The 25,066-nt window shown below is 41.3% G+C and overlaps 1 protein-coding gene across 3 annotated transcripts in view; it reads right to left on the bottom strand.

Annotated features, from left to right (window-relative positions):
- KDM6A (lysine demethylase 6A) overlaps positions 1 to 25,066 on the bottom strand; it is a 606,821-nt gene that overhangs the window by 413,344 nt on the left and 168,411 nt on the right. For all 3 annotated transcript variants that reach the window (XM_030202242.1, XM_030202240.1, XM_030202241.1), the window contains exon 8: positions 5,346 to 5,380. In XM_030202242.1, coding sequence (XP_030058102.1) covers positions 5,346 to 5,380 — 35 coding nt within the window. The remainder of the gene's footprint in view (positions 1 to 5,345; positions 5,381 to 25,066) is intronic.

A 25,066-nucleotide genomic window follows, 5' to 3' on the forward strand; every position in this document is an offset into this window, starting at 1 on the left:
ACTCTATGAGCTGAAGTAACCAACACCAAGAAATTGGCCTTCCAGGTCAAGTACTTCAGATGACAGGAATCCAATGCCTCGAAAGCAGCTTTCATTAGCTGGGTGAGTGGCGTTAAGGTCCCATGACACAGGTGGAGGTTTTACGGTGAGGCTTATAAGTACATAAGTATTGCCATACTGGGAAAGACCAAAGGTCCATCAAGCCCAGCATCTTGTTTCCAAGTGGCCAATCCAGGTCACAAATAACTGGCAAGATCCCAAAAAAGTACAAAACATTTTATACTGCTAATCCCAGAAATAGTGGATTTTCCCCCAAGTCCATTTAATAATGGTCTATAGAGACTTTTCCTTTAGATATCTGTCCAAACCTTTTTTTAAACTCCGCTAAGCTAACCGCCTTTACCACATTCTCTGGCAGTGATTTTCAGAGTTTAATTACACGTTGAGTGAAGAAAAAGTTTCTCTGATTAGTTTTAAATTTACTCGTAGCTTCATCGCATGCCCCCTAGTCCTAGTATTTTTGGAAAGCGTAAACAGCGCTTCACATCTACCCGTTCAACTCCACTCATTATTTTATAGACCTCTATCATATCTCCCCTCAGCCGCCTTTTTCCAAGCTGAAGAGCCCTAGCTGCTTTAGCCTTTCCTCGTAGGGAAGTCATCCCATCCCCTTTATCATTTTCGTCGCCCTTCTCTGCACCTTTTCTAATTCCACTATATCTTTTTTGAGATGCGGCAACCAGAATTGAACACAATATTCGAGGTGCGGTCGCACCATGGAGTGATACAAAGGCATTATAACATCCTCATCTTTGTTTTCCATTCCTTTCCTAATAATACCTAACATTTTATTTGCTTTATTAGCCGCAGCAGCACACTGAGCAGAAGGTTTCAACGTATCATCAACGACGACACCTAGATCCCTTTCTTGGTCCGTGACTCCTAACTTGGAACCTTGCATGACGTAGCTATAATTCAGGTTCCTCTTTCCCACATGAATCACTTTGCACTTGCTCACATTAAACGTTATCTGCCATTTCGACGCCCAGTCTCCCAGTCTCGTAAGGTCCTCTTGTAATTTTTCACAATCCTCCTGCAATTTAATGACTGTGAATAACTGTGTCATCAGCAAATGTAATTACCTCACTAGTTACTCCCATCTCTAGGCCATTTATAAATATGTTAAAAAGCAGTGGTCCCAGCACAGACCCCTCGGGAACCCCACTAACTGCCCTTCTCCACTGAGAATACTGACCATTTAACCCTACTCTCTGTTTTCTTTTAACCAGTTTTTAATCCACAATAGAACACTACCTCCTATCCCATGACTCTTCAATTTCCTCTGGAATCTTTCATGAAGTACTTTGTCAAACGCCTTCCGAAAATCCAGATACTCAATATCAACTGGCTCACCTTTATCCACACGTTTGTTCACCCCTTCAAAGAAATGTAGTAGATTGGTGAGGCAAGATTTCCCTTCACTAAATCCATGTTGACTTTGTCTCATTAATCCATGCTTTTCAATATGCTCTGTAATTTTGCTCTTAATTATAGTCTCTACTATTTTGCCAGGCAGACGCCAGACTCACTGGTCTATAATTTCCCGGATCTCCTCTAACTTTTTAAAAAATTGGTGTTACATTGGCCACCCTCCAATCTTCCGGTACCACGCTCGATTTTAAGGATAAATTACATATTACTAACAATAGCTCCGCAAGCTCATTTTTCAGTTCTATCAGTACTCTGGAATGAATACCATCCGGTCCAGGAGATTTGCTACCCTTCAGTTTGTAGAACTGCCCCATTACATCCTCCAGGTTTACAGAGAATTCATTGTTTCTCTGACTCGTCAGCTTTGAATACCATTTCCGGCACCAGTATCCCACCCAAATTTTCCCTCGGTGAAGATCGAAGCAAAGAATTTGTTTTATCTCTCCGCTACGGCTTTGTCTTCCATGATCGCCCCTTTTACTCCTCGGACATCTAGCGGTCCAACCGATTCTTTTGCCGGCTTCCTGCTTTTAATATACCTAAAAAAAAATTTTACTATGTGTTTTTGCCTCCAACGCAATCTTTTTTTTTTTTTTTTTTTTAAGTCCCTCAGCCTTCCTTATCAGCGTTTTGCATTTGATTTGACATTCCTTATGTTTCTTATTATTTTCAGTTGGGTTCCTTCTCTCATTTTCTGAAGGATTTTCTTTTAGCTCTAATAGCTTCCTTTACCTCACTTTTAACCACGCCTGCTGTCGTTTGGTCTTCCGTCCTCCTTTTTTAATATGCGGAATACATTTGGCCTGGGCTTCCAGGATGGTGTTTTTGAACAGCATCCACGCCTGATGGAAATTTTTGACCCTCGCAGTCGCTCCTCTAAGTTTCTTTTTCACAGTTCTTCTAATTTTATCATAGTCTCCTTTTTTAAAGTTAAACGCTAACGTATTTGATTTCCTATGTATACTTACTTCAAAGCTAATATCAAATCCAATCATATTATGATCAGTTATCAAGCGGCCTCAGCACCATTACCTCCCACAACAGATCATGAGCTCCACTAAGGACTAGGTCTAAAATTTTTCCTTCTCTCATCGGCTCCTGTACCAGCTGCTCCATAAAGCTGTACTTGAATTCATCAAGGAATTTTACCTCCCTAGCATGCCCTGTTACATTTACCCAGTCAATATCGGGGTAATTGAAATCACCCATTATTATTGTGTTGTCCAGTTTGCTTGCGTCCCTAATTTCCTTTAACATTTCTGCATCCGTCTCTTCATCCTGGCCAGGCGGATGGTAGTACACTCCTACCACTATTCTTTTCCCCTTTACATATGGAATTTCAATCCACAGTGATTCCAAGAAGTGTTTTGTTTCCTGCAGAATTTTCAATCTATTTGATTCAAGGCTCTCGTTAATATACAATGCTACCCCTCCACCAATTCGATCCACCCTGTCACTACGATATAATTTCTACCCCGGTATGACAGTGTCCCACTGGTTATCTTCCTTCCACCAGGTCTCAGAGATGCCTATTATATCTAATTTTTCATTTAGTGCAATATATTCTAACTCTCCCATCTTATTTCTTAGGCTCCTGGCATTCGCATATAGACATTTCAAAGTATGTTTGTTGTTCCTATTTACAAGATGCTTAGTACCTGACAGTATTAATTTGCAATCTTTTGTCTGATTTCTATTTTTAAGGACACCTGCTCTACTACGGTCTCTTTTGCAACCTATCTTCCCTGCTGTGGTGATATCTTTGAAAGATACCTTATCCCGAACCATGCGCTTTTGAGCGACTGTCGGCCTCTCTTCCCCCCCCCCCCCCCCATTTCTAGTTTAAAAGCTGCTCTATCGCCTTTTTAAATGCCGACGCCAGCAGCCTTTCGGAATAGGCTCCCCCTTCCCCAGAATGTTGCCCAGTTCCTAATAAATCTAAAACCCTCCTCCCTGCACCATCGTCTCATCCACGCATTGAGACTCCGGAGCTCTGCCTGTCTCTTGGGCCCTGCGCGTGGAACGGATAGCATTTCAGAAAATGCTACCCTAGAGGATCTCTATTTGACCTTTCTACCTAAGAGCCTAAATTTGGCTTCCAGAACCTCTCTCCCACGTTTTCCTATGTGATTGGTACCCACATGTACCAAGACCGCCAGCTCCTCCCCAGCACTATCTAAAATCCTATCTAGGTGACATGTGAGGTCCGCCACCTTCGCACCAGGCAGGCAAAGTCACCAGGTGATCCTCACGTCCACCAGCCACCCAGCTATCTATATGCCTAATGATCGAATCACCAACTACAACAGCTGTCCTAACCTTTCCCTCCCGGGCAGCACTTGGAGACATATCCTTGGTGTGAAAGAATAGTATATCCCCTGGTGGGCAGGTCCTGGCTACAGGAGTACTTCCTACTTCACCAGGGTGATGCTCTCCTTCTAGGAGACCTCCCTCCTCCAAGGTAGCACAGGGGCTGCTAGACTGGAGGTGGGACTTCTCTACAACATCCCTGACAAAAGCACACCTCTAACGACATGAACAACTAGAGGCTATCCAGAGATAGGCTTACCCTCTACATGTTGTAAAGCACTAATTGCTCCGAGGTGAACTTTTACAGAGTTGGTCTTAAGGCCAAACTCGGAAAGTTGTAGAAGGTATTCAAGAAGGAAAGAGAAAACAGTTGGAAGGGTTATGATCGGGCCCCAAATACTGAAGACACCAAGAATGGATGTCTGTAACAGAGACAGTCCTATTGCACCAGGAACAGCGCTTAAAGCCACTGAGAACGTTCATGGACATGGAAGGTAAAACTTTCATGGCTAAATCAAATGGCTCGATGGTGCTGAAAAAAGGGCAAAGCACCAGAGAAAAATAAAGGGCGAACCTGACCGGTCTAGGCCTAAACACGGCCTAGAGACACGGAAAAATAAAGGAAACAAAGCGAGGAAAAATACCTAAAAAAATAATAAATAAGGGAAAGGGTAAGGGGAAACCCGAACATGGGAACAAGAAAACTATAGTGTAAAAACACCAAAAAAGCACTTCCGAACTGGGCTGTGAGAAGCAGAAGAAAATGTTGTCCACTCTCGCAGTGGATGGGAAGGCACTTGAGCATGCACAGTGGAGCAAGTCCCTCGCTCCACAAAGCTCTTTTTAGCTTGATATGAGCTCTTAACTGGGCAACAGGGATCGCGTTATGCACTTGTGAGAATTATAGACCTGCTTGTCCTCAGAGAATTAATTTATAACTAAACCTATATTATCATGCCATAAGAAGTGTTTGTATGCACATTCAATATAGTTGAAGAAACTACCTGTGATGTAAATGTTTTTTTAAATTTTGCGTTGGGATACTGTATACACTCTTATACTGAACCCCACTTGATTTGCAAATAACTTTTGTTTTTCTGCATGTAAAACATTTTAAACCAGAAAAATGCTTTATAAAGTTCATTCTACGTTTTGTAACGTTATGTACATACATGAACAGACTAAAAATGGGAAATTTGTGCATCATGAAAAGGCAAGCTATAGTGTGAATATTCAATGGGAAATTTTTCAAAAAGGGAAAGTATACGTACCTAACATACTTTTTCCTTAGAAAATGTATATGCACACCAGCTTCACAAGTTAGGCCTGTTATAAAAAATAACCTCTCTACTGTATTTAACCCAGGAATTCAGACATTTAATAGTAGTTCTGGGAAGATGTTTACTATACAAAAAGTAAAAGGTTTCACACAAAATTCATGGCGATCAGCTTACTTAAGCATACTTCAAAGATGCTGAAGTAGCCAAATATTAAGTCACTAGGTTTAAAAAGAACTGCACTGTAACAAAACCAAACATGCTTACCTGGGTTTCATACAAGTGGGCAATGTGAAACTGAACTGCAACAGATTAGGAAAGTAAAGTTATTTACAATATGAAAACCCAAATAAGAATCAGTGTCGTGTAAGGTTAAGTAAATCAGAGGTTTTACTTCTATCTTTGATTTAGAAGCAATTTTATTATCCTAAATTTGATTTTCAAACTTTAAAACACACAACACAATTCAAGATATGAGGAGCTGATTCAGTTTGATACAGACAGATGTTTACAGATGTTTAGTGTGTCCACGCTGGTCAAACATGTAAAGTTTCTGCCGTACTACAACAGAAGACTGTGGTACAGCACACAGTGATGTAAAGAAGTGCCCTTCCCTGATTTCCCCTATTATTGAATGTGTGTCACACTGAATGGATTCTGATCTTTAAACAAAAAATATTAGCCAAAGGGAACCTGAGCAGACTGTTTTTAAATTATCACTTCATTTACTTAAGGAACAAGGTTATCCATACCCATATCACTCATTAGCCCCCTTAGAGGCATATTTTCAAAGCACTTAGCCTTCCATAGGTTTCTATGGAACTTTGGAAGGCTAAGTGCTTTGAAAATATGCCTCTTAGTTACTCAAATGGACTAAATTTAATTCACATATTCAACTAATTTAACATAATCAGCCTTGACTGCAGTCAACCCTGTTGAATCTAAATCTCATGATATATTAAAGCCTTAACCATCAGAGTGAAGTAGTCACCACACAGTTTCTACAAGAATGCTATACCACAAACAAAGGAAATTCCAGAAGAGATGAGAAAAAAAAAAAAAAAAGCTGTTGACATATCACTCTGGAAAGGGCTACAAAGGCATTTCTAAAGGTCTGGGACTCCACCAAACCACAATAAAAACCATTATCCCCAAATGGAAAAGATTTGGAACCGTCATGAAGAGTGGCCAGCCTACCAAAATTACTCCAAGGATGCAGTGACAACTCATCCAGAAAGTCACAAAACATTACAGATCAACCAAAGAACAGCAGATCTCTAGCCTCAGCTTATATCAGTATCCATGACTCCACAAATGAGAGAGACTGGTCAAAAATGGGATTTCATGGGATAGTAGTAAGGCTGAAACCGCTGCTATCCAAGAGTAACATCAATGTTCATCTCTCATTTGCAAAAACACCTAGATCTACAAGGCATTTGGAATTGTGTTCTATGGACAGACAAATCTAAAGAGGAACTCTGAGATAACACAGATCCCATTATATCAAGCGTAAAGCAAATACAGCATTCTATAGTAAGAACATCACTCCAACAGTTAAACATGGTGGTGGCAGTGTGATGGTGTGGGAATGCTTTGCTACCTCTGGACCTGGAAAAAATTGCCATTATTGAAGGAACCATGAATTCTGCACTGTATAAGGAAATACTTAAGAAGAATGTCTGGTCATCTGTCTGTGACCTGAAGCTAAAGCTGATTGGGTTATGAACCAAAACAATGATCCAAAACACAAAAGCCAAGCCTACATCTATGGGAGGACCGGAAACGAATAACTCATACATGAAAACCTATGAGTGTGTGAATTAAAGCAGTTCTGCAAAAAAGAGTTGGGCTGATTCCTCAACAGTAATATAAAAAACTAATACCAAATTATAGGAAGCATTTGGCTGCAATTATGTCTGCTAAAGTTGAAGCAACTGATTATGTTTAGGCGGCAGTTACTTTTTCAAATGGGTGATACAGGTGTTGGATAACTTTGTTCCTTCAATAAATGAAATAACTTAAAAACTGTGTAACATTTAGTTATATTCCCTTTGTCTAATTCTACATTTTGTTAAAAGATCAGAAATCATTCAGTGTGACATATATACAGTAAAAAGGGAAATCAGGAGTGGGAGGGGGGAAGTTTTTCACATCACTCTATTAAGTTTTTAATTAGACATACATATTCTTTTTATGCAGCTTGCATGGTATTTACACACGTAAATAGCTATTTTAGAAAGACACCATTTAAAGATGTAGATCCTCAGCATGCACAATTTTCAACGGGGCATCTCATGGGTGTGTTCTCAGCAGGCCAGAAGAGTATATGTGTATTTGATTTTGCAACAGCAATACAAGCATATTTAAAATAAAATAAATAAATAAAGATGCTCCTCTATAAGCAGCCTAAGTGTTAGCTAATTGCTTGTCTGACTAAGGGGGCCAATTATGCTTACCAGCACCTCAAACATCCAAAGGTTTTTAGTTGGCTCCAAAAATGGCTCTTCCCAACACACTCAAAAACCCCAAGTGATGCTTCATCTCTTTTTATTGTATTATTTTTTTTAAACATGTTTATTATTAAGGTGGCTGTTGCCTGCTAGATGTGCTGCAAGCTACACTTCCAGTTTTGGAGGCCTTATCTTGCTAAAGATGTAAGACTTGTGGTCCAGAGGGTAGCAAAATTGATATGGGGCTTGCACCACAAGACGTATGACAAGAGACTGGAAGAACTGAATATGTATATCCTAGAGGAAAGAAGGGACAGGGGAGATATGATATAGACATTTAAATACTTGAAAGGTATTAATATTTAAACAAATCTCTTCCAGAGAAGGAGAAATGGTACAACTAGGACATGAGCTGAGGTTGTCGGGTGGTAGACTTAGGAGTAATGTCAGGAAATATTTTTCACAGAGGGTGCTCGATGCCTGAAATGTCCTCCCGAAGTAGGTGGTAGAGAGGAAAATTGTGACGGAATTCAAAAAGGCGCGGGATGAACACAGAGGAGCTCTAGTTAGAAAATAGATGGTAGAAAACAAAAATTTAAAAAAGAAAAAAACCCAAACCTTAAATGGCTGTAAGTGGGTGGATGTGAGAGTAACACTTGGATGGCAACTATGGCTGTGAAGAACTAAAACCGGTGCCCGGCAGACTTTGTAGGTCTGTGTATGTATATGGCAATTCAGTTTAGGATAGGCTAGAAATGACTTCAATGGCAACTTCAGTAGCTGGAACCAAGGACCGTACTGGGCAAGCTTTTACAGTCTGGGTCTCGCTAATGACAAGATGGTTTCAGATAGGCTGGAGTGGGCTTTGAGGGTAACTCCAGTAGGTGAAACATAAGGACAGACTTCTACAATCTATGTTCCAGAAATAAAGAAAGACTTGTGATCAAGTATATATATTTGTTGTTGATTTAATCATGTTGGGCAGACTCGATGGACAGGTTGAGGTCTTTATCTGCCGTCACTTACTAAGTTATACTATTTACCAGCATCTTTATGTGTATTACAAAAAGCTCTGTATTCAGTGAGATTTTTTTTTTTAATAATTGGGAAAATGGATGTACCAACTTAGATATCTTATTTCTTACCTAGAAGTATTCTTCCTTTAAACAGTGAATGTTAAAATAAAAAGTAATGGATGGAATTCATTTCATTAAAATGGTGTTTAACAGCACAGTAACATTTAATTACTTTAAGTACAAAAATGACTCTGTGCATTGACTCTGCTCTTAGCTGTTAACTATTCATATTTCGGTTGCACACTGTCATTAACATGGCACCCTTGGATCCTTCTGCCTTTCAACCAAAATATTGTTTAAAAGTAAGCCATGACCAAAAACTAGACATTTCACATATTTGTTATCAATCACCACCAGCACTACAATAGAACAGCACGTATCACCTTTTATCTGTGTGCATCTACTCCTTTCCCTTGTGTGCATGCTAGAACTATATGAAATAGCATATAATACTATTCAGCCAAATACGAATAATGAAAAATATTACTCGGCCCAATATGAATACGAATAACGAGCACTGAGCTTTAACATAAAAAAATAATAAAAGCAACAGCATGAAATCAGAGATCAAGCATTTCAGTAGGATTAGCAGAGTAGAGCCCCAGATCATTCATAACTGAATTTAAACCACTATTCGGCTGAATACAAATAATGCATTTGGGGCAGAATCAAATCAAATACGAATATTTGGCACAGCCCTAATGCATACCCACACACACTGTGGCCAACCTACAGACATAAGGATCAGCTTTTTTTTTTGTTTTGTTTAAGGCATGCAAACATGAATTCTTGCTATTTCATATTAACGTGCTATGTCATGTTAACCTGTGCTAAATGAAAACATGCACTGAAATAAAAATGACTGCACCCTCAGCTGTGACACAAGATGCCATGCTACTCTGCTGCCTGTTGGTTTCTCCTATGGAAGATGATCAACTAGGATGTCAGAGAGTACAAGCCCAACATCTCATGAGAGAAAATAAAGGAGAGAGTAAAGTGCTTTAAGTGTGGTGTGAGGACACCATGTTGGAAGGTGGCTCAGGATCTGGGATTTCAGCAGATGTAGGCACAAGATGCCGTGGTACACTGGGACATGATACAGTGAAACAGCAGAAGGGAAATGGTTTCCCTAGAATTAGTAGCCCCCTGTCAAACTATTTTTGAAATGAGATATTTTACTTTTTTTTTCTAGCCCCTAAATTATGGAACAATTTATCTCTGGTATTGCAGGTGAACAATCCTTTCCAAAATTCAGAACTGGTTTAAAACCATACCCGATCTAACAAGCTTTTGGAGATCACTGATCAGGTCCGGGGACTAGATGTGAACATTGAATTATGTGTTAAGTTTTCATTAATGTTCTTAATCTATGCTTTTTCTTTTTTACTTTACCATTTACATATTTATTTCTGCATTTGTATCCCACATTTTCCCACCTATTGGTAGGTTCAATGTGGCTTACAAGAATCTGGAGTAAATTGGTTACATTTTATACAGAACAAGCATAGAACAAGGTTACAATGTATACAGAAGAGAAATATTAACCACTGTCTTCAGATTGACAGGCTATAAATGTTTATAGTTGCCTCAGGTAAGAAAAGCGTTTGGGATGCATTGGGTGAAGGAAGCTTAGTTCAGTTCTGTCCACTGCCATATTCATGTAGTGCAGTTTAGTAGCCTGGCTGGTTAGGTTTCAGGTGTTTTCGGACAATTAGGTAGTTGTCCTTGAGTTTTAGGTCTTTCGGTAGTGTGCTCCAGAGCCTAATGCAAACGTATACTTAACACAGAAAAAACACATTGTTTCATCCGCTCATCCCAATACAACACGAATAAACCCACCAACATAACCACCCCAGACTACACCCTCCCTATCTCAAGACAGCCTGAAAATTCTCTGAGTCATAATCGACCAAAACCTTATGCTAGAGAGCCAAGTGAAAGCTACAACAAAGAAAATGTTCCACTCAATGTGGAAGCTCAAACGAGTGAAATCCTTTCTCCCCCCAGAGAAATATTCGCAACTTGGTAAAATCCATGGTACTAAGCCACCTAGACTACTGCAACGAAATCTATGCGGGATGCAAAGAACAAATCATCAAAAAAACTCCAAACCACTCAAAACACAGCAGCCAGGCTTATATTTGAAAAAGCGAGATTAAAAAGCTGCATTGGCTCCCAATCAAAGAACGTATTGCGTTCAAAATCTGCACCCTGGTTCATAAAAATCATCTACAGCGAAGCCCCAGGATACATGACAGACCTCATAGACCTACCAACCAGAAACACTTCAAGATCAACACGAACATATCTAAATCTCCACCACCCAAGCTGCAAAGTACAAATCAACCTATACATCTAGCTTCTCCTATATAAGCACATAACTATGGAACGCACTACCAAACGCCATGAAAACAATATATGACCACCTAAACTTCCGGAAACTACTAAAAACTAACCTGTTCAAAAAGGCATATTCTAACGATCCAACTTAAACGTCTTAACTCTGCAACACAACGTAACCAAAGCTCGTGCAGGACATAACTTAACTCTTCCTCCTTACGATTCCCCAATGTGTCTGTCACACTTGAACTCTACTCTGCCACAACATCACTCTGTATTTGTTCATACCGATATTGGCGATCACCTTCACAGTACCATGTAAGCCACATTGAGCCTGCAAATAGATGGGAAAATGTGGGATACAAATGTAATAAATAAAAATATGAGAAGCCGGAAGCGTATGTTGATTTGTATTTAAGGACTTTACATCTAGAGAAGTAGAGGGTAAGGTAAGATCTCGCTGACTTTAGGTTAGAAGATCTATTAGGTTGGTCATGTAGCCTGGTGAAAGGCCAAAAATTATTCTTTAGACCACAGAACAAATCCTGAAGGATATGCGTGCCTTAAATGGTAGCCAGTATAATTTTTGGAGAAGGGGTCTAGTGTTTTCAAACCTTTTATTCCCCAAAAAGGAGTGTAGCTGCTGAGTTTTGTGTTGCTTGTAATTTAGATTTGGTCTTTGCATCCTGCGCAGATTCCATTACAGTAATCCACGGAGGCTAGAACCATGGTTTGGATCATGTTGTTGAATACATCTCTTGGGAAGTATTGTTTTATACATTTAAGTTTCCACATTGTATGGAACATTTTCTTTGTAGTGGCCTTAGCCTGGTTTTTGAGTGATAAGTCACAATCTATGGTGATTCCTAGGATTTTCAGATTGTCTTAAGATTGGGAAAGATGATCCCAAGGCATTGATGGATGTGAAGCGTTCAGTATTGTATGGAGATGAGAGTATGAGGTAGTGTGTTTCTTCCCTGTTCAGTTTCAACTTGAAGGCACCCAGGATGGTTTTCATGCTGTTCGTGACTTTGGAGGTGCTTTTCGATGGGTTATTTTTAAAAGGAATATAAATTGTAATGTAATCAGCGTAGATGAAGGGATTAAAACCTTGTTTGGATAAAGACCTGGCTAGTAGGACCATCATTGTTGAATAGTACATAGGTGAGAGTGGTGAGCCCTGTGGGACTACGCATTCTGCTTTCCAAGGTGGAGAAATTACAGTTTGACTTTACTTGGTAAGACCTGGTACTCAGGAGACCCTTGAACCATGTATCTTCTCTCCAATTCCTACTTATCGAGTATTCTTTGTAGGATTTGGTGGTCCACCATGTTGAATGCACTCAACGTGTCAAAATGGAATAGGAGAAGATTTTTGCCTATTGAGATTTCGTGTTTGAATTTGGCCAGAAGTGTGATCAGCACTGTTTCAGTGCTGTGGTAGGGTCTGAAGCCTGATTGGGATTCATGTAATATGGAGAATTTGTTGATTTATTTGGTTAGCTGTTTGGTCACTTACCTTCCATAGTCTTGGTCGTTAGTGGTATGGATGCAAACTGGATAGGTGTGAGCAGAATGTTTCCCTTATCCAGTGGGAATTCTCCTTCATGGAATAAAGTTTAGGTGGGATGCGAGTTCTTCAATGAATTGGTTAGGGGGTGCTTTCATAATGTAGTTAGGGCATGTATCTACTAAGCAGTGAGTAGAAGAGAACTTTCTTAATGCTTGAGCTACTGTCTCAGAGGAAAGCTGGGCGAAAGTTGTCCAAGTCCTCTCCATTGGTATTTCCTCTGGGTGATGATCTAATTCATCTATGAAGGTTTCTAAATTGGTATCTTCCCGAAGTAGATTTTTTCATAAGTTGATTATCTTCTCCTTGAAATTATTTGGCTAGTTCATTTGCTGGCAGGCCTTTGTTTGTTGTCACTGTTTTGATGTCTGGTTACAACCCTGTATAATTTCCTCGTATCTTTATAGCTGGAACCTATTTGTTCCTTGTAGAATTTTCTTTTTGCTTGTCTTATTTTGTGTTTGTATCTCTTTTCAGTTTCCTCCATGTGGCTACTGTAGATTAATTTTATATTTTCTCCATGCTCATTCTTGTCTTCTGCAGTGGTTTTTAGCTCTTTCAGATCCTCATTGTAACATGGGATTGTATTGCATTTTTGTGAGGTTTTGGTTCACATGGGTGCTATTTTGTCTAGAATGGTAATGCATCACTTGTCCCATTTTGTGAGGAATTCTGTGGGGTTGGTCGGTGATGACCACTGATTTTCATACATGGAATGCCAGAATGTTGTATCGACTTTTCCTCATTTTGTAAGAAGTTCGGGTCTGCGTTTAAACATGACGCCTTTACTGGAAAGGGATGGGACATTGCCAGTCTAAAGTGGTCAGATCAGGAGGTTTTTGTCCATCTCTGGTTCTTTATTGAGAATTTGTAAGCTAGTAGGTCTAGTGTGTGACCTTTTACATGGGTTGAGTTCACCGGTGGCCATTTGAATTTTATTGCATTCTCTTGTGCAGTCTGTGTATTGATCTTCTAGATATAGGCTAATGTGTCCTATTAATACCAGGTTTGGGTTTGATACCCATGTGTTTGAGATAAAATCCGTAAGGTTTGTCTGGGCAGTTTCCTGGGGGGGGGGGGTCTATAGAATATAATGCAACACAGGTGGTAAAGCAGAGATTTGTCCTTTATCCTGACTGAGGTGATTTTAAGTTACAATGTTATGGATTCAGCAATGGTTTCCATTGTGAAGAAGGATCAGTATATTAATGTGAAGCCCCCTCCCTTTTTCCCCTTTCTGGTCCATTATAGAATTTTATACCCTAGATAACAGAAGTCTAAGATTATAGGATCTTCTTTGTTATGGATCCATGTTTCAATGAGGAAAACTAGTCCAAGGGATTCCTCCATTATCCAGTCCTTTATAGTTTCCATTTTGTTTACCGCTGATCTAGCATTTATGTATCTCACTGGAATTGGTACAGTAGGTAGTTTTCTTCTTTTGTTGAGCTTATGAAAATTTTCACTAGTTGCCGCTTGTTGGATTGGTTTAGTCCCTTTTTTGTTGACTGTTATGCTTGACTCATGGATGAAACTCTTCTTTTGTTTAATCGATTTTTAACTTGATAGAATGTGGTGTGTCTGGTTGTGTGGTTTAGGTTGCCTAGAGGGGCATAATCGAACGGGGTGCCCACGTTTTCCTGAGGGCATCCTCGCAGGACATCCCCGCAAAGGCCCGTATTATCAAAATATGGGCGGCCATCTTTCATTTCGATAATACAGTCGGGGACACCCAAATCTCAACATTTAGGTCGACCTTAGAGATGGCTGACAAATGTGGAGATGGTCGTCCCTGGTTTTCGGTGATAATGGAAACCCGAGGACGCCCATCTCAAAAATGACCAAATCCAACTCATTTGGTCGTGGGAGGAGCCAGCATTCGTAATGCACTGGTCTCCCTGATATGCCAGGACACCAACCGGGCACCCTAGGGGGCACTGCAGTGGACTGATACACTAACTGAACGGAAAAAGCCCTTCCCTTACTGATCCCTTAGCGATTCGGAAAGCAACGGGCATGCATGAAGGAAATCGCATGCAAATGAGCTGCTCACTGTTAGCTCATTTGCACACGATTTCCTTCCTAAGGAGGGGAAGTCAGTGCAGAGCAGCCAAGCATTATGTGTGGCTGCTCTGCGCATGCCAAAGACGGCTTCATACATGCAGACAAGCTGCATGTATAAAAGCCGTCTACAACCTTAAATAAATTGCCATCTACAACCTTAGAAAAATACAAGTCCAGGCGAAAATGTCCAAGTGCTCGTCAGGGACATCTTTTTTTTTTTTTTGAGTATAGGTGAAGGACATCCTTCGCTACGCCTCCGTCCCTGCAAGAGCAGTTGAGGACGTCCTTCGCTATGCCTCCGTCCCTGCGATGGCAATTGAGGACGTCCAAAATGTGGATGTTTCTGTGAGAAGGACATCCATGCCTGCTATGCCTCCGACACCCCCTTTATTTATTTGGATTTTGGATCACAAGTAGCAGTAGTGGGATTTGAATCGGCCACCTCTGGATTGAAAGACCAGTGCTCTAACCTCTAGGCCACTCCTCCACTCCCTTGAAATTTGGCCATCCTTGGGGGGGGGGGGGGGGGGGGGCAGTTCAGGACGTCCAAAATGTTTGAAAGGACGTCCACGCCTTTGCTATGCCTCCGCTGACACACACATACTTCCCCCTCCCAGGGACCTGCATACTATTGTGATGGACCTGAGTATGACATTTCAGGCTGGCAAAAAAAGTTTTTAAAGTTGTTTTTTTTTCAGGGTGGGATGGGGTTAATGACCACTGGGGAAGTGTCATCCCCTATTCCCTCCGATGATCATCTGGTCAGTTCGCGCAGCTTTTTGAGGCTTGGTCGTAAGAAAAAATAGACCAAGTAAAGTCGCCCAAGTGCTCGTCAGGGATGCCCTTTTTTCCATTATCGCTCGAGGACGCCCATCTGTTAGGCACGCCCCAGTCCCACCTTCGCTACGCCCCCGACAAGCACCCCGGGAACTTTGGTCATCTCCACAACGGGAAGCACTTGGGAACGCCTAAAATCGGCTTTCGATTATGCCGATTTGGGCGACCCTGAGAGAAGGATGCCCATCTCCCGATTTGTGTTGAAAGATGGGCGCCCTTCTCTTTTGAAAATAAGCCTGACAGTATGGGTATAATGTTGTGGTCGTCTTGTGGTAGGGCTCCTGTTGTGGTAGTTAGTGTTAGGATATATAGTACTAGGAGGAGTTTTATGGTGTGCATTTTGCCTACTTTGGATTCGAATCTGAATGTGGCGTACAGCAGGCAGAGATTCTGGTGTGCTTTAGCTGCGTTGCGCTCTGATCCAACAGATTACGGGTTTACCCGGGTCCTGAAGGCGATAGGCAGCAGCCAGTGTCTGTGGCTGATTTGTTATATGGAACTGTTGAAGCGGTAACATCAAACCGGGTGGCTTTAGCAATCTGCATCCATGGCGACCTGCACTGGGCACACCAAGGTCCAGTTGGCTGCACCCGTGAAGGCCTGTAGAATCGCAGCATGCTGTTCGAAGTCCTGCATCCAACCACGCTGTTCCCAGATTCCAGAGTTTGTGCCTGGTGTTACTGCTGTGTGGCCGTAAACCTTATCTCCCCCTCCATCACTGTTGCTGGCGCCAGGAGATACTGTACTGGTCTGGCTGGTCAATGGGGAATTTGAGAGCAGACTCGCTGCGTTGTCAGACATCCATCAGCCTGTCCCACCGATCAAGAGCCAGTGGTCCATGTCTGGGGGCTGTACCATGTGGCTGCGAAACCTGTCCCCTTTGTTCCTGTTCTTGGTGTTGAGGGATAACGCTGCACTGTTACCAGCAGATCAATGGGGGATTTGGGTCAGCAGAGGCAAGCAGCAACGCTGGCTCCAGTCACTTCTGGGGACCACTTGTGCGGAGGTTTCAGTAAATAAATGCCTGCCTCATGAATCGTTCTCTCTATGAACAGATAACGAGCATAATATTCAGACAAAATCATAATTATAATTTAAAAAACAAAGTATGGCCTGCTTGTCCTTTGAGAACATGTCTTGTCAAGCATGTACTAGATGGACCCATGAAATATACATGTGTAGGATACTTCTACAAGTTGCTAAGGTTTGCGCACACATAAAACCACCTGTTTACTTGAGAAGCATGGTGCTAAATCGGAGCATATAAAATATATCCTGCTACAGAAGGATTACATAAAGTGGATGCTCTATATGGAATTTATCTAAAAACTTTTTATTATAAAAGACTTAATACATAACTTAATTTGTTGTAATTTATGTAATGTAATTTGTTGTAATGTAAATGCTTAGCATGAGGAAATCAATTCAATCTGAAAAGGACAATGTAAATTTCGCTACTTTACATATCTCATACCATAAATGAAATGTTATTCTAAATCAAAGGTTATATCCTTTACATGTTTATAATACCTCCTCATCTCTCTCAATCTTAATGCAACCTAATAGATCATGACATCTCCATCGCCTCAAAAAAAATAGGAATAGCTGGAATACCCCTAGCCTGGTTCAAATCTTATCTTCATGGAAGAATATTCAAGATGTTATGGTCTGATGTTTATTCATCCATTTATGATCTTACATACAGTGTCCCTCAAGGTTTCATCCTAGGATCCATTCAGTTTAATATCTTCTCACACATTTCCTTCAAACGCTTAACATCACATTCTTCATATACGCCGATGATGTACAACTCCACTTTCCCCTGGAAAGCAGAGACCCTCTTTTGATTTCATCATAAAGTGTTATGGGGAGACAAAAATCTCAATAAGTATACTTTGGAAGAAAGGCGGGAGAGGGGATATATGATAGAGCAGTGCTTCTCAAGTCCGGTCCTTGCCTGTCAGGTTTTCAGAATATCCACAATGAATATGCATAAAAGATTTGCATATAATGGAGGCAGTGTATGCAAATCAAATTCATGCATTTCATTGTGGATATCCTGAAAACCTGACTGGCAAGGGGTAAACTAGGACAGGACTTGCAAAACACAGAGATTGAGACATTTAAATATTTATGCGGCATAAATGCACAGGAGGCGAGTTTCTTTCAATTTAAAGAAAGCTCTGCAACGAGGGAGGGGGCATAGGATGAAGGTGAAGGGAATAGAATCAGAAGTAACCTGAGGAAATACTTCACGGAAAGGGTGGTAAATTCATGAAATAGCTTCCCGGTGGAAGTGATGGTGATGAAAATAGTATCTGAATTCAAGAGAGCCTGGGACAAGTGAATCATATCTCCAAGGAAGTGATAGGGAAAATAGATGGCATGGATGGGCAGACTGGATAGGCCATATGGTCTATCTGCCTACATTTTTTTATGCTTCTATTACCTACAAACTTACCCCAATTGTCGATTGGTTTTCAACACATCATTTAAAACTGAACCCCTCAAACTCTGGCTGCACTCTTCCCTTTGATCAGTTCCTCTGATCTAACCCCTGATCCTTCTATTTCTGGCATACCCATCCCATTTAAGGTTGAACTAAAGATTTTTGGTATTCTCGCTGATAATATTTAATCATATTTCCACTATAGTTAAGTCGTCGTTTCTTTATTCTAAGACAGGGCTGGTGGTTGGGAGGTGGGGATAGTGCTGGGCAGACTTATACTGTCTGTGCTAGAGCCGGTGGTGGGAGGCGGAGCTGGTGGTTGGGAGGCGGGGATAGTGCTGGGCAGACTTATACGGTCTGTGCCCTGAAAAAGACAGGTACAAATCAAGGTAAGGTATACACAAAAAATGGCACATGTGAGTTTATCTTGTTGGGCAGACCGGGTGGACCGTGCAGGTCTTTTTCTGCTGTCATCTACTATGTTACTATGTTAAGTTCAACTTGCATGGACATTGTTTGACGAACCCTCACCGTTTCCTTGTAATTTCTTGCCAGGATAACTGTAACTCTATCCTTCATGGCCTACTGCAATATCTAACTATGCTGCTTGCAACTTATCCAAAATACTGTCAAACACACACATGGGCAAGAAAATTTGAGTGTCACTCCTCTGCTCCAAGCCCAGTGCTGGTTATCAATTCAAATATCAGATTAATCATTACCCTAATTTTCCAAATTTAGCCTGCCTCTGTTCCTATTCAAACATGTTATATTCCAAATTCCACTACGCATTCTGACTGTTCCCAGCTACCTTCAAATCTAATCACATTCTGCCAGAACATCCTCTCTGTGTGGTCTCCCCTACCCTTTGGAATAATATCCCACTTGACCTACTGATAGAATCATCATTCTTAATGCTACTCACAAAGCATGCCCCCCTGAACCTAGATGACGTGCCAACATGCCCTTTGTTGTCCCACTGCAGCAAGATTATCCAGTCAATCCTTTTCACAGCTCCCCTCCTGCTTTTGTATCACAAATTAACTGTAGTACTCCATTACCTTGATGATACAGTTAGTCCTATTGTAACCTAGGCTACTACTACTACTTATCATTTCTATAGTACTACTAGACAAACGTAGCGCTGTACACTGGACATGAAGAGACAGTCCTTGCTCGACAGAGCTTACAATCTAACTAGGACAGTCAAACAGGACAAATAAGAAATAAGGGAATTACTAAGGTGGGAATGATAAAAATGGGTGCTGAACAAGTAAGGGTTAGGAGTTAAAAGCAATATCAAAAAGGTGGGCTTTCAGCCTAGATTTGAAGACAGCCAGAGTTTGTGCTTGACGTACAGGCTCAGGAAGTCTATTCCAGCCATATGGTGCAGCAAGATAAAAAGAACAGAGTCTGGAGTTAGCGGTGGAGGGAAAGGGTGCAGATAAGAAATTTATCCAGTGAACAAAGTTCCCAGGGAGGAGTGTAGGGAGAGAAGAGTGGAGAGGTACTGAAGGGGAGAAAGATGGCTTAGTGGGAGACCTCTGAGAAGCAAGTTGAAATAGTCTATGCGAGAGGTGATAGGAGTGTGGATAAGGGTTCTGGCAGTGTGCTCAGAAAGGAAAGGACAAATTTTGGTGACATGATACAGAAAGAAACAGGTTTTAGCAGTCTGGTGAATATGTGCAGGGAAGGAGAGGAGACAAAGATGACCCCAAGGTTACGAGCTGATAAGACAGGGAGGATGAGAGCATTATCCAACTGTCCTATTCAAATAATAGAACTCCTTTTCCCTTCCTGTGCATTTATGCCGCAAAGGTATTTAATGTCTCTAATATCTCCCCTCTCCTGCCTATCTTCCAAAGTACACATATTGAGATCTTTACGTCTGTCCCCATATGCTTTATGATGAAGACCGCTGACCATTTTGGTAACCGCCCTCTGGAGCGACTCCATCCTGTCTATATGTTTTTGAAGGTGCAATCTCCAGAATTGTAGACAATATTCTAAATGAGATCTCACCAGAGTCTTATATAGGGGCATCATCACCTTCTTTTTCCTCCTGACTATTTCTCTCCCTATGCACCCAAACATTCTTCTAGGCTTTTGCCGTCACCTTTTCTACCTGTTTGGCCACCTTAAGATCATTATATATGATTACAACATAAGTCCCACTCTTCTTTTGTGCACAAAAAGTTCTTCACCCCCTAAACTGTACCATTCCCTCAGGATTTTGCAGCCCAAATGCATGACCCTGAATTTTTTTTAACATTAAATGTTAGCTGCCAAATTCCAGACCATTCTTATAGTTCCAGCAGAACAATGGCCACAAAGGAAACTGTGAAGGAGTGGGTGGTACATGGCTGGGTTTCCATAGGATCACTCCCTCACTGAGACTGAAGTTGAACCACCATTGGGCCAGCAGCACTAACCTGCTGAGACAGAGGGGTGGGCATCAGGTAATGCCCTAGAGCAAACGAGTTCAGAGAGGCCCTGATCAAGATGTTTCTAAGGGAGTGGCAACTGAGGCTACAGAACTCGAAGGGTGTGATAGCTCTGGCTACTTATCTTCCCTAAGTGTTTCCCTGGGGGAAAATTTTAGTCAAGTCAACCTCCAGAAGTTGATTATACATAGACAGACAACTGCTGAGGTAGAAGCAAACCTTGCAATATTGCTCAAGTATATGAACTTGACATGTGTCCAAGAAGGAACCTAAGATGGCATTAGTTGCCAGAGTGTTTGGGCCTAGCTAGGCGCCAGACCCATAAAGAATATCGACTGTGACTGTATAGAGAGAGACTCTACTTAAGGACTAAGCCTGTGAAGAAACAGAGCTGGATACAACCTCTTTGTGTGTACATAAAGTAGTTTTGACTTTTACCTGCAACTTGTATGCACATCTGACCCCATTTGTGCGAGTTCCTTTAGCCAGCCGCAAGCCATGCTGCCATAGAACACACACAACAGGCAATCTAGAGGCCAAAGTTGCAGCAATGACATGCCTAACGCTTGTGCATCACCTTCCTGTGACTGAAAAAGCTGGTATCCTGTCTACCTGTCCACCAAATCAAAATCTGGAAGGCTCCAGTGATCCACTACCATTTGGAACACTTGGGACCTCAGTTCCCACTCACCTGGATCCAGAACCACTCACACATATCCTTGGTAAGGATGATCTAGTTCTGACTGGAGAAGAAGTGATTCCCAACGTATTCCAGAGATTGGAATGGCACTTAAACTGCTCTTTTTACATAGTAACACAGTAACATAGTAGATGACGGCAGAAAAAGACCTGCACGGTCCATCCAGTCTGCCCAACAAGACAACTCATGTGTGCTACTTTTGTGTATACCCTACTTTGATTTGTACCTGTGCTCTTCAGGGCACAGACCGTATGTCTGCCCAGCACTAGCCCCGCCTCCCAGCCCCGCCTCCCAACTACCGGCTCTGGCACAGACCGTATAAGTCTGCCCAGCGCTATCCCTGCCTCCCAACCTCCAGTCCCGCCTCCCACCACTGGCTCTGGCACAGACCGTATAAGTCTGCCCCGCACTATCCCCGCCTCCCAACCTCCAGCCCCGCCTCCAACTCCCAGTCCAGGGTCTCCAACATATGGACAATCCTGTGCATTGCTATCACCACTTCCTCTTGTGTCTTGCCTTGAATCAACTAAATGTCCAGATAAGAGTGAACACATAGCTCCTCTCCATTTAGAAACCCCATTACAACCACCATTAATTTGGAAAACATCCTTGGAGCCAATGGTTAAGCAGGAGAGCCTTGAACTGCTAGTGCTCTCCAAAGACAAAGAAATCTTTGGTGAGCATCCTGGATTGGAATATAAAGATACACTTCAGAAGAAGAATAGTAACACAGTAAATGACGACAGATAAGAGACTCACACGGTCCATCCAGTTTGCCCAACAAAAGCAATGCTGAATCCACTACACTCAGGTTATAGTCATTCATGCTTAAAACACTAGTTGGCAATTTGCTATCATTCCAACCACATATAAGTAGTTAAATATGCAGTCTTGGGACAATATTTTATAATCGAAAGTATTGCTAACAGTATTGCTAATCACAACATTAAGGATGTTTTCCCCCTCCTTAGCGAGGAGAGAAATTCACCCACATGACAGCCACTGTAATGGAACAGAATGTCTCCATGCAGAATCTGGGAACTTGCAGAGTTGCACCGACTCTTTAGGTCCAAGACTGGACTAAACACACCTTTCTTAGAAACTACAAAGAAAACGGCACAGTGACCTCAGCCAAACTGCAGAACATGGGCCAATATCTTGACCATGTCTATAGCAGGGAGCCACCGGGGAAAACAAAAAAGGTCAGGTAAATGCTCTGCAAAGTCTAGTTCATAACCATGCTGTATCATCTTTGATGACACACTCACTGATCTGATATTTTATTTGTTACATTTGTATCCCACATTTTCCCACCTGTTTGTAGGCTCAATGTGGCTTACATAGTACCGGACAGGCCTTTGCAGGTGGACACACTTCGAGAAAACAAGACAAAGATGCCCCACCCCTACCCAGACTTCCGATCAAATTGAAAGCCCCCATGAGCCCCTCTGGCTGCAAAGGAATGGACACTGGTGCTGTCCCGAGATGTCCAGACATCCAGGAAGGGTTGCTCTTTAATACATGTGGATTCATGGGCCAAGGAAGAGGAAGATGACTGGTATATACAAGATGGGTCATTTTTTAATACAATAAAGTGCTTTTTGGTATCCTCACTTGGTTTTTCCTCACTTTTTTTGTTTCATATCTAGACAAGATGTTCCCCATTCTTTAGAACATAACCGGGCCTCCTTCCTCCTAGAATCCCAACCCTGAGGAGGTGTCGAGCTTGACCTTCCCAAAGTCCTCCACTAGATTCTCAATGTCTCCTGCAAAGAACAGATTCTCTCAAAAGGGAAGTTTACAAAGCCACACATCCACAGGCCAATGGCAAAGCTAGAGCCACTTACATTCCACTATAAGAGAGGTCAAAGGTCTGGCCTGTATGTACACCAAATAATACAGTGTATCCATCAAAAGGCCACTGGAAGCTTTAAGTCCACTGCAACAGGGCTCATGCTGAATATCATCCACAGATTTCCACTTGTATCCCCATTGCAGATGAGGTAAATACCTGCCTCAATAGGATCTCCACCTTCCAGTCATTTGACCCCTTCAAGGTCAGTCCACCTTCCACTAGGATAGTAGTTTTCTTTGCTATTGCTGGCAAGGGGCAGGCAAGGTGCAATGGTAGAGTCATTCTATAATCTTGGTGCTTTTCCGATAGCTTCCAGTAATCCACACTTTGAAAGCACCATTTGGTATAGCACTGTGATGGACAAAGGACCCCATGGGGCATCCAGAGGCCCTCCAAAATGGTGTACCCATCTATCAATTCCTGCATAGGCAGCCTTGCAATGCCGAGGGAAGACACCAATTGAGTTATAAACCATGCTAACTCTTCCCACTGAAACAGGAATCTGACCAGAGACTCTTCTTACCCTTCTTCCACAGAAAGGCTGTCCCAAAAAAGACATTCCTCATCATAAGGTCCCTAGAACCAGTCCTTACGAAGGGTCACATCCCATTCGCAAAACATTATTTCATTAGCACTGCTGTTGCACGGACCTGAAAAGCTTACCAATAATGATTATGTCAGGACAAAATGGTTCAAGAAACAGGAACTCACTCTTTAGATCCAGAAAACATTGATGTGCTCACCATTGCCATTTTATACTTAATTTCCTCCAATGAGCATAATGGACAGTTACCATGGCCAATGCCCGCAACTATCTAGTGCAATGATTCCCAAACTTGTCCTTGGGGAACCCCAGCCAGATTTTCAGGAAACCCACAATGAATATTTATGAGATCAATTTGCATACACAGCCTCCTTAGTACGCAAAACTGTCTGATTCATATTTACTGTGAATATCCTGAAAATGTGACTACTTAGGGTTCCCCCAGATCAGGTTTGGGAATCACTGGCCTACTGGTTACAGCTCTTAATCCCATGGGCTACATGTGTGAATTGCAATGGACAAATATCTATAACCTTTTTCCCACTGGAGTGCATTAAAAATTCTGTTATCTTTTGAACTGAAAAACCTAACTTCTATATATTTGATTGGCTATTCCTAGCTAGGAATCTGTCAAATCTGTGCCTTATGATCAAAAATCTTCTTTTGATGAAGACTTTTTATGTTTGCTATCAAAAACAATTTATGTCAGTAGCCTTCCTGTAAATGATGGTAGAAAAGCCAACTATCATGTCGGCAATATAAGGAATAAAAAAACAAAAACAAGAGGCACTGATCTGCCTACTAACATACGAACAAAGTAAAAGCAGATCACATACAAAATACCAAAACAAGTAAATAAAAAGAAGTGGTTTAATAAACAGTTACCTGACGTGACCACGTTTCGCCCTCAGGTTGCAACAGGGGTAAAAGAACTACAAAATAAAAAATCAGAACATATATATAGTAAGCTTCATATAATATATACAATATTCCTTAAAACTTAAAAACATGAATAAATGGGTAACATTAAAACTAATACATTTGGCTCCTAAAACCATAAAATTATAACCAGAGCCAAATGTATTAGTTTTAATGTTACCCATTTATTCATGTTTTTAAGTTTTAAGGAATACTGGAGTGGCCTAGTGGCTAGAGCACCGGTCTTGCAAGCCAGAGGTGGCTGGTTCAAATCCCACTGCTGCTCCTTGTGATCTTGGGCAAGTCACTTAACCCTCCATTGCGCCTCAGGTACAAACTTAGATTGTGAGCCCTCCTGAGACAAAGAAATATCCAGAGTACCTGAATGTAACTCACCTTGAGCTACTACTGAAAAAGGTGTGAGCAAAATCTAAATAAATAATACTGTATATTTTATATGAAGCTTACTATACATATATATTCTGATTTTTTATTTTGTAATTCTTTTACCCCTGATGCAGCCTGAGGGCGAAATGTGGCCACATCAGGTAACTGTTTATTAAACCACTTCTTTTTATTTTCTTGTTTTGGTATTTTGTATGTGATCGGTAAAATAAGGAATGCTTTTATCATTGTAGTTTATATCAGGATTCATGTTCATATCACAGTTATCAAGCCATAGATAGAATTCCGTAAGTTGTACCTCATTGCCTTTTCATATATTTAAAAAAAAAAAAAAAT

Source organism: Microcaecilia unicolor, chromosome 4 (assembly GCF_901765095.1).
Source record: "Microcaecilia unicolor chromosome 4, aMicUni1.1, whole genome shotgun sequence".
Lineage (NCBI taxonomy): Eukaryota > Metazoa > Chordata > Amphibia > Gymnophiona > Siphonopidae > Microcaecilia > Microcaecilia unicolor.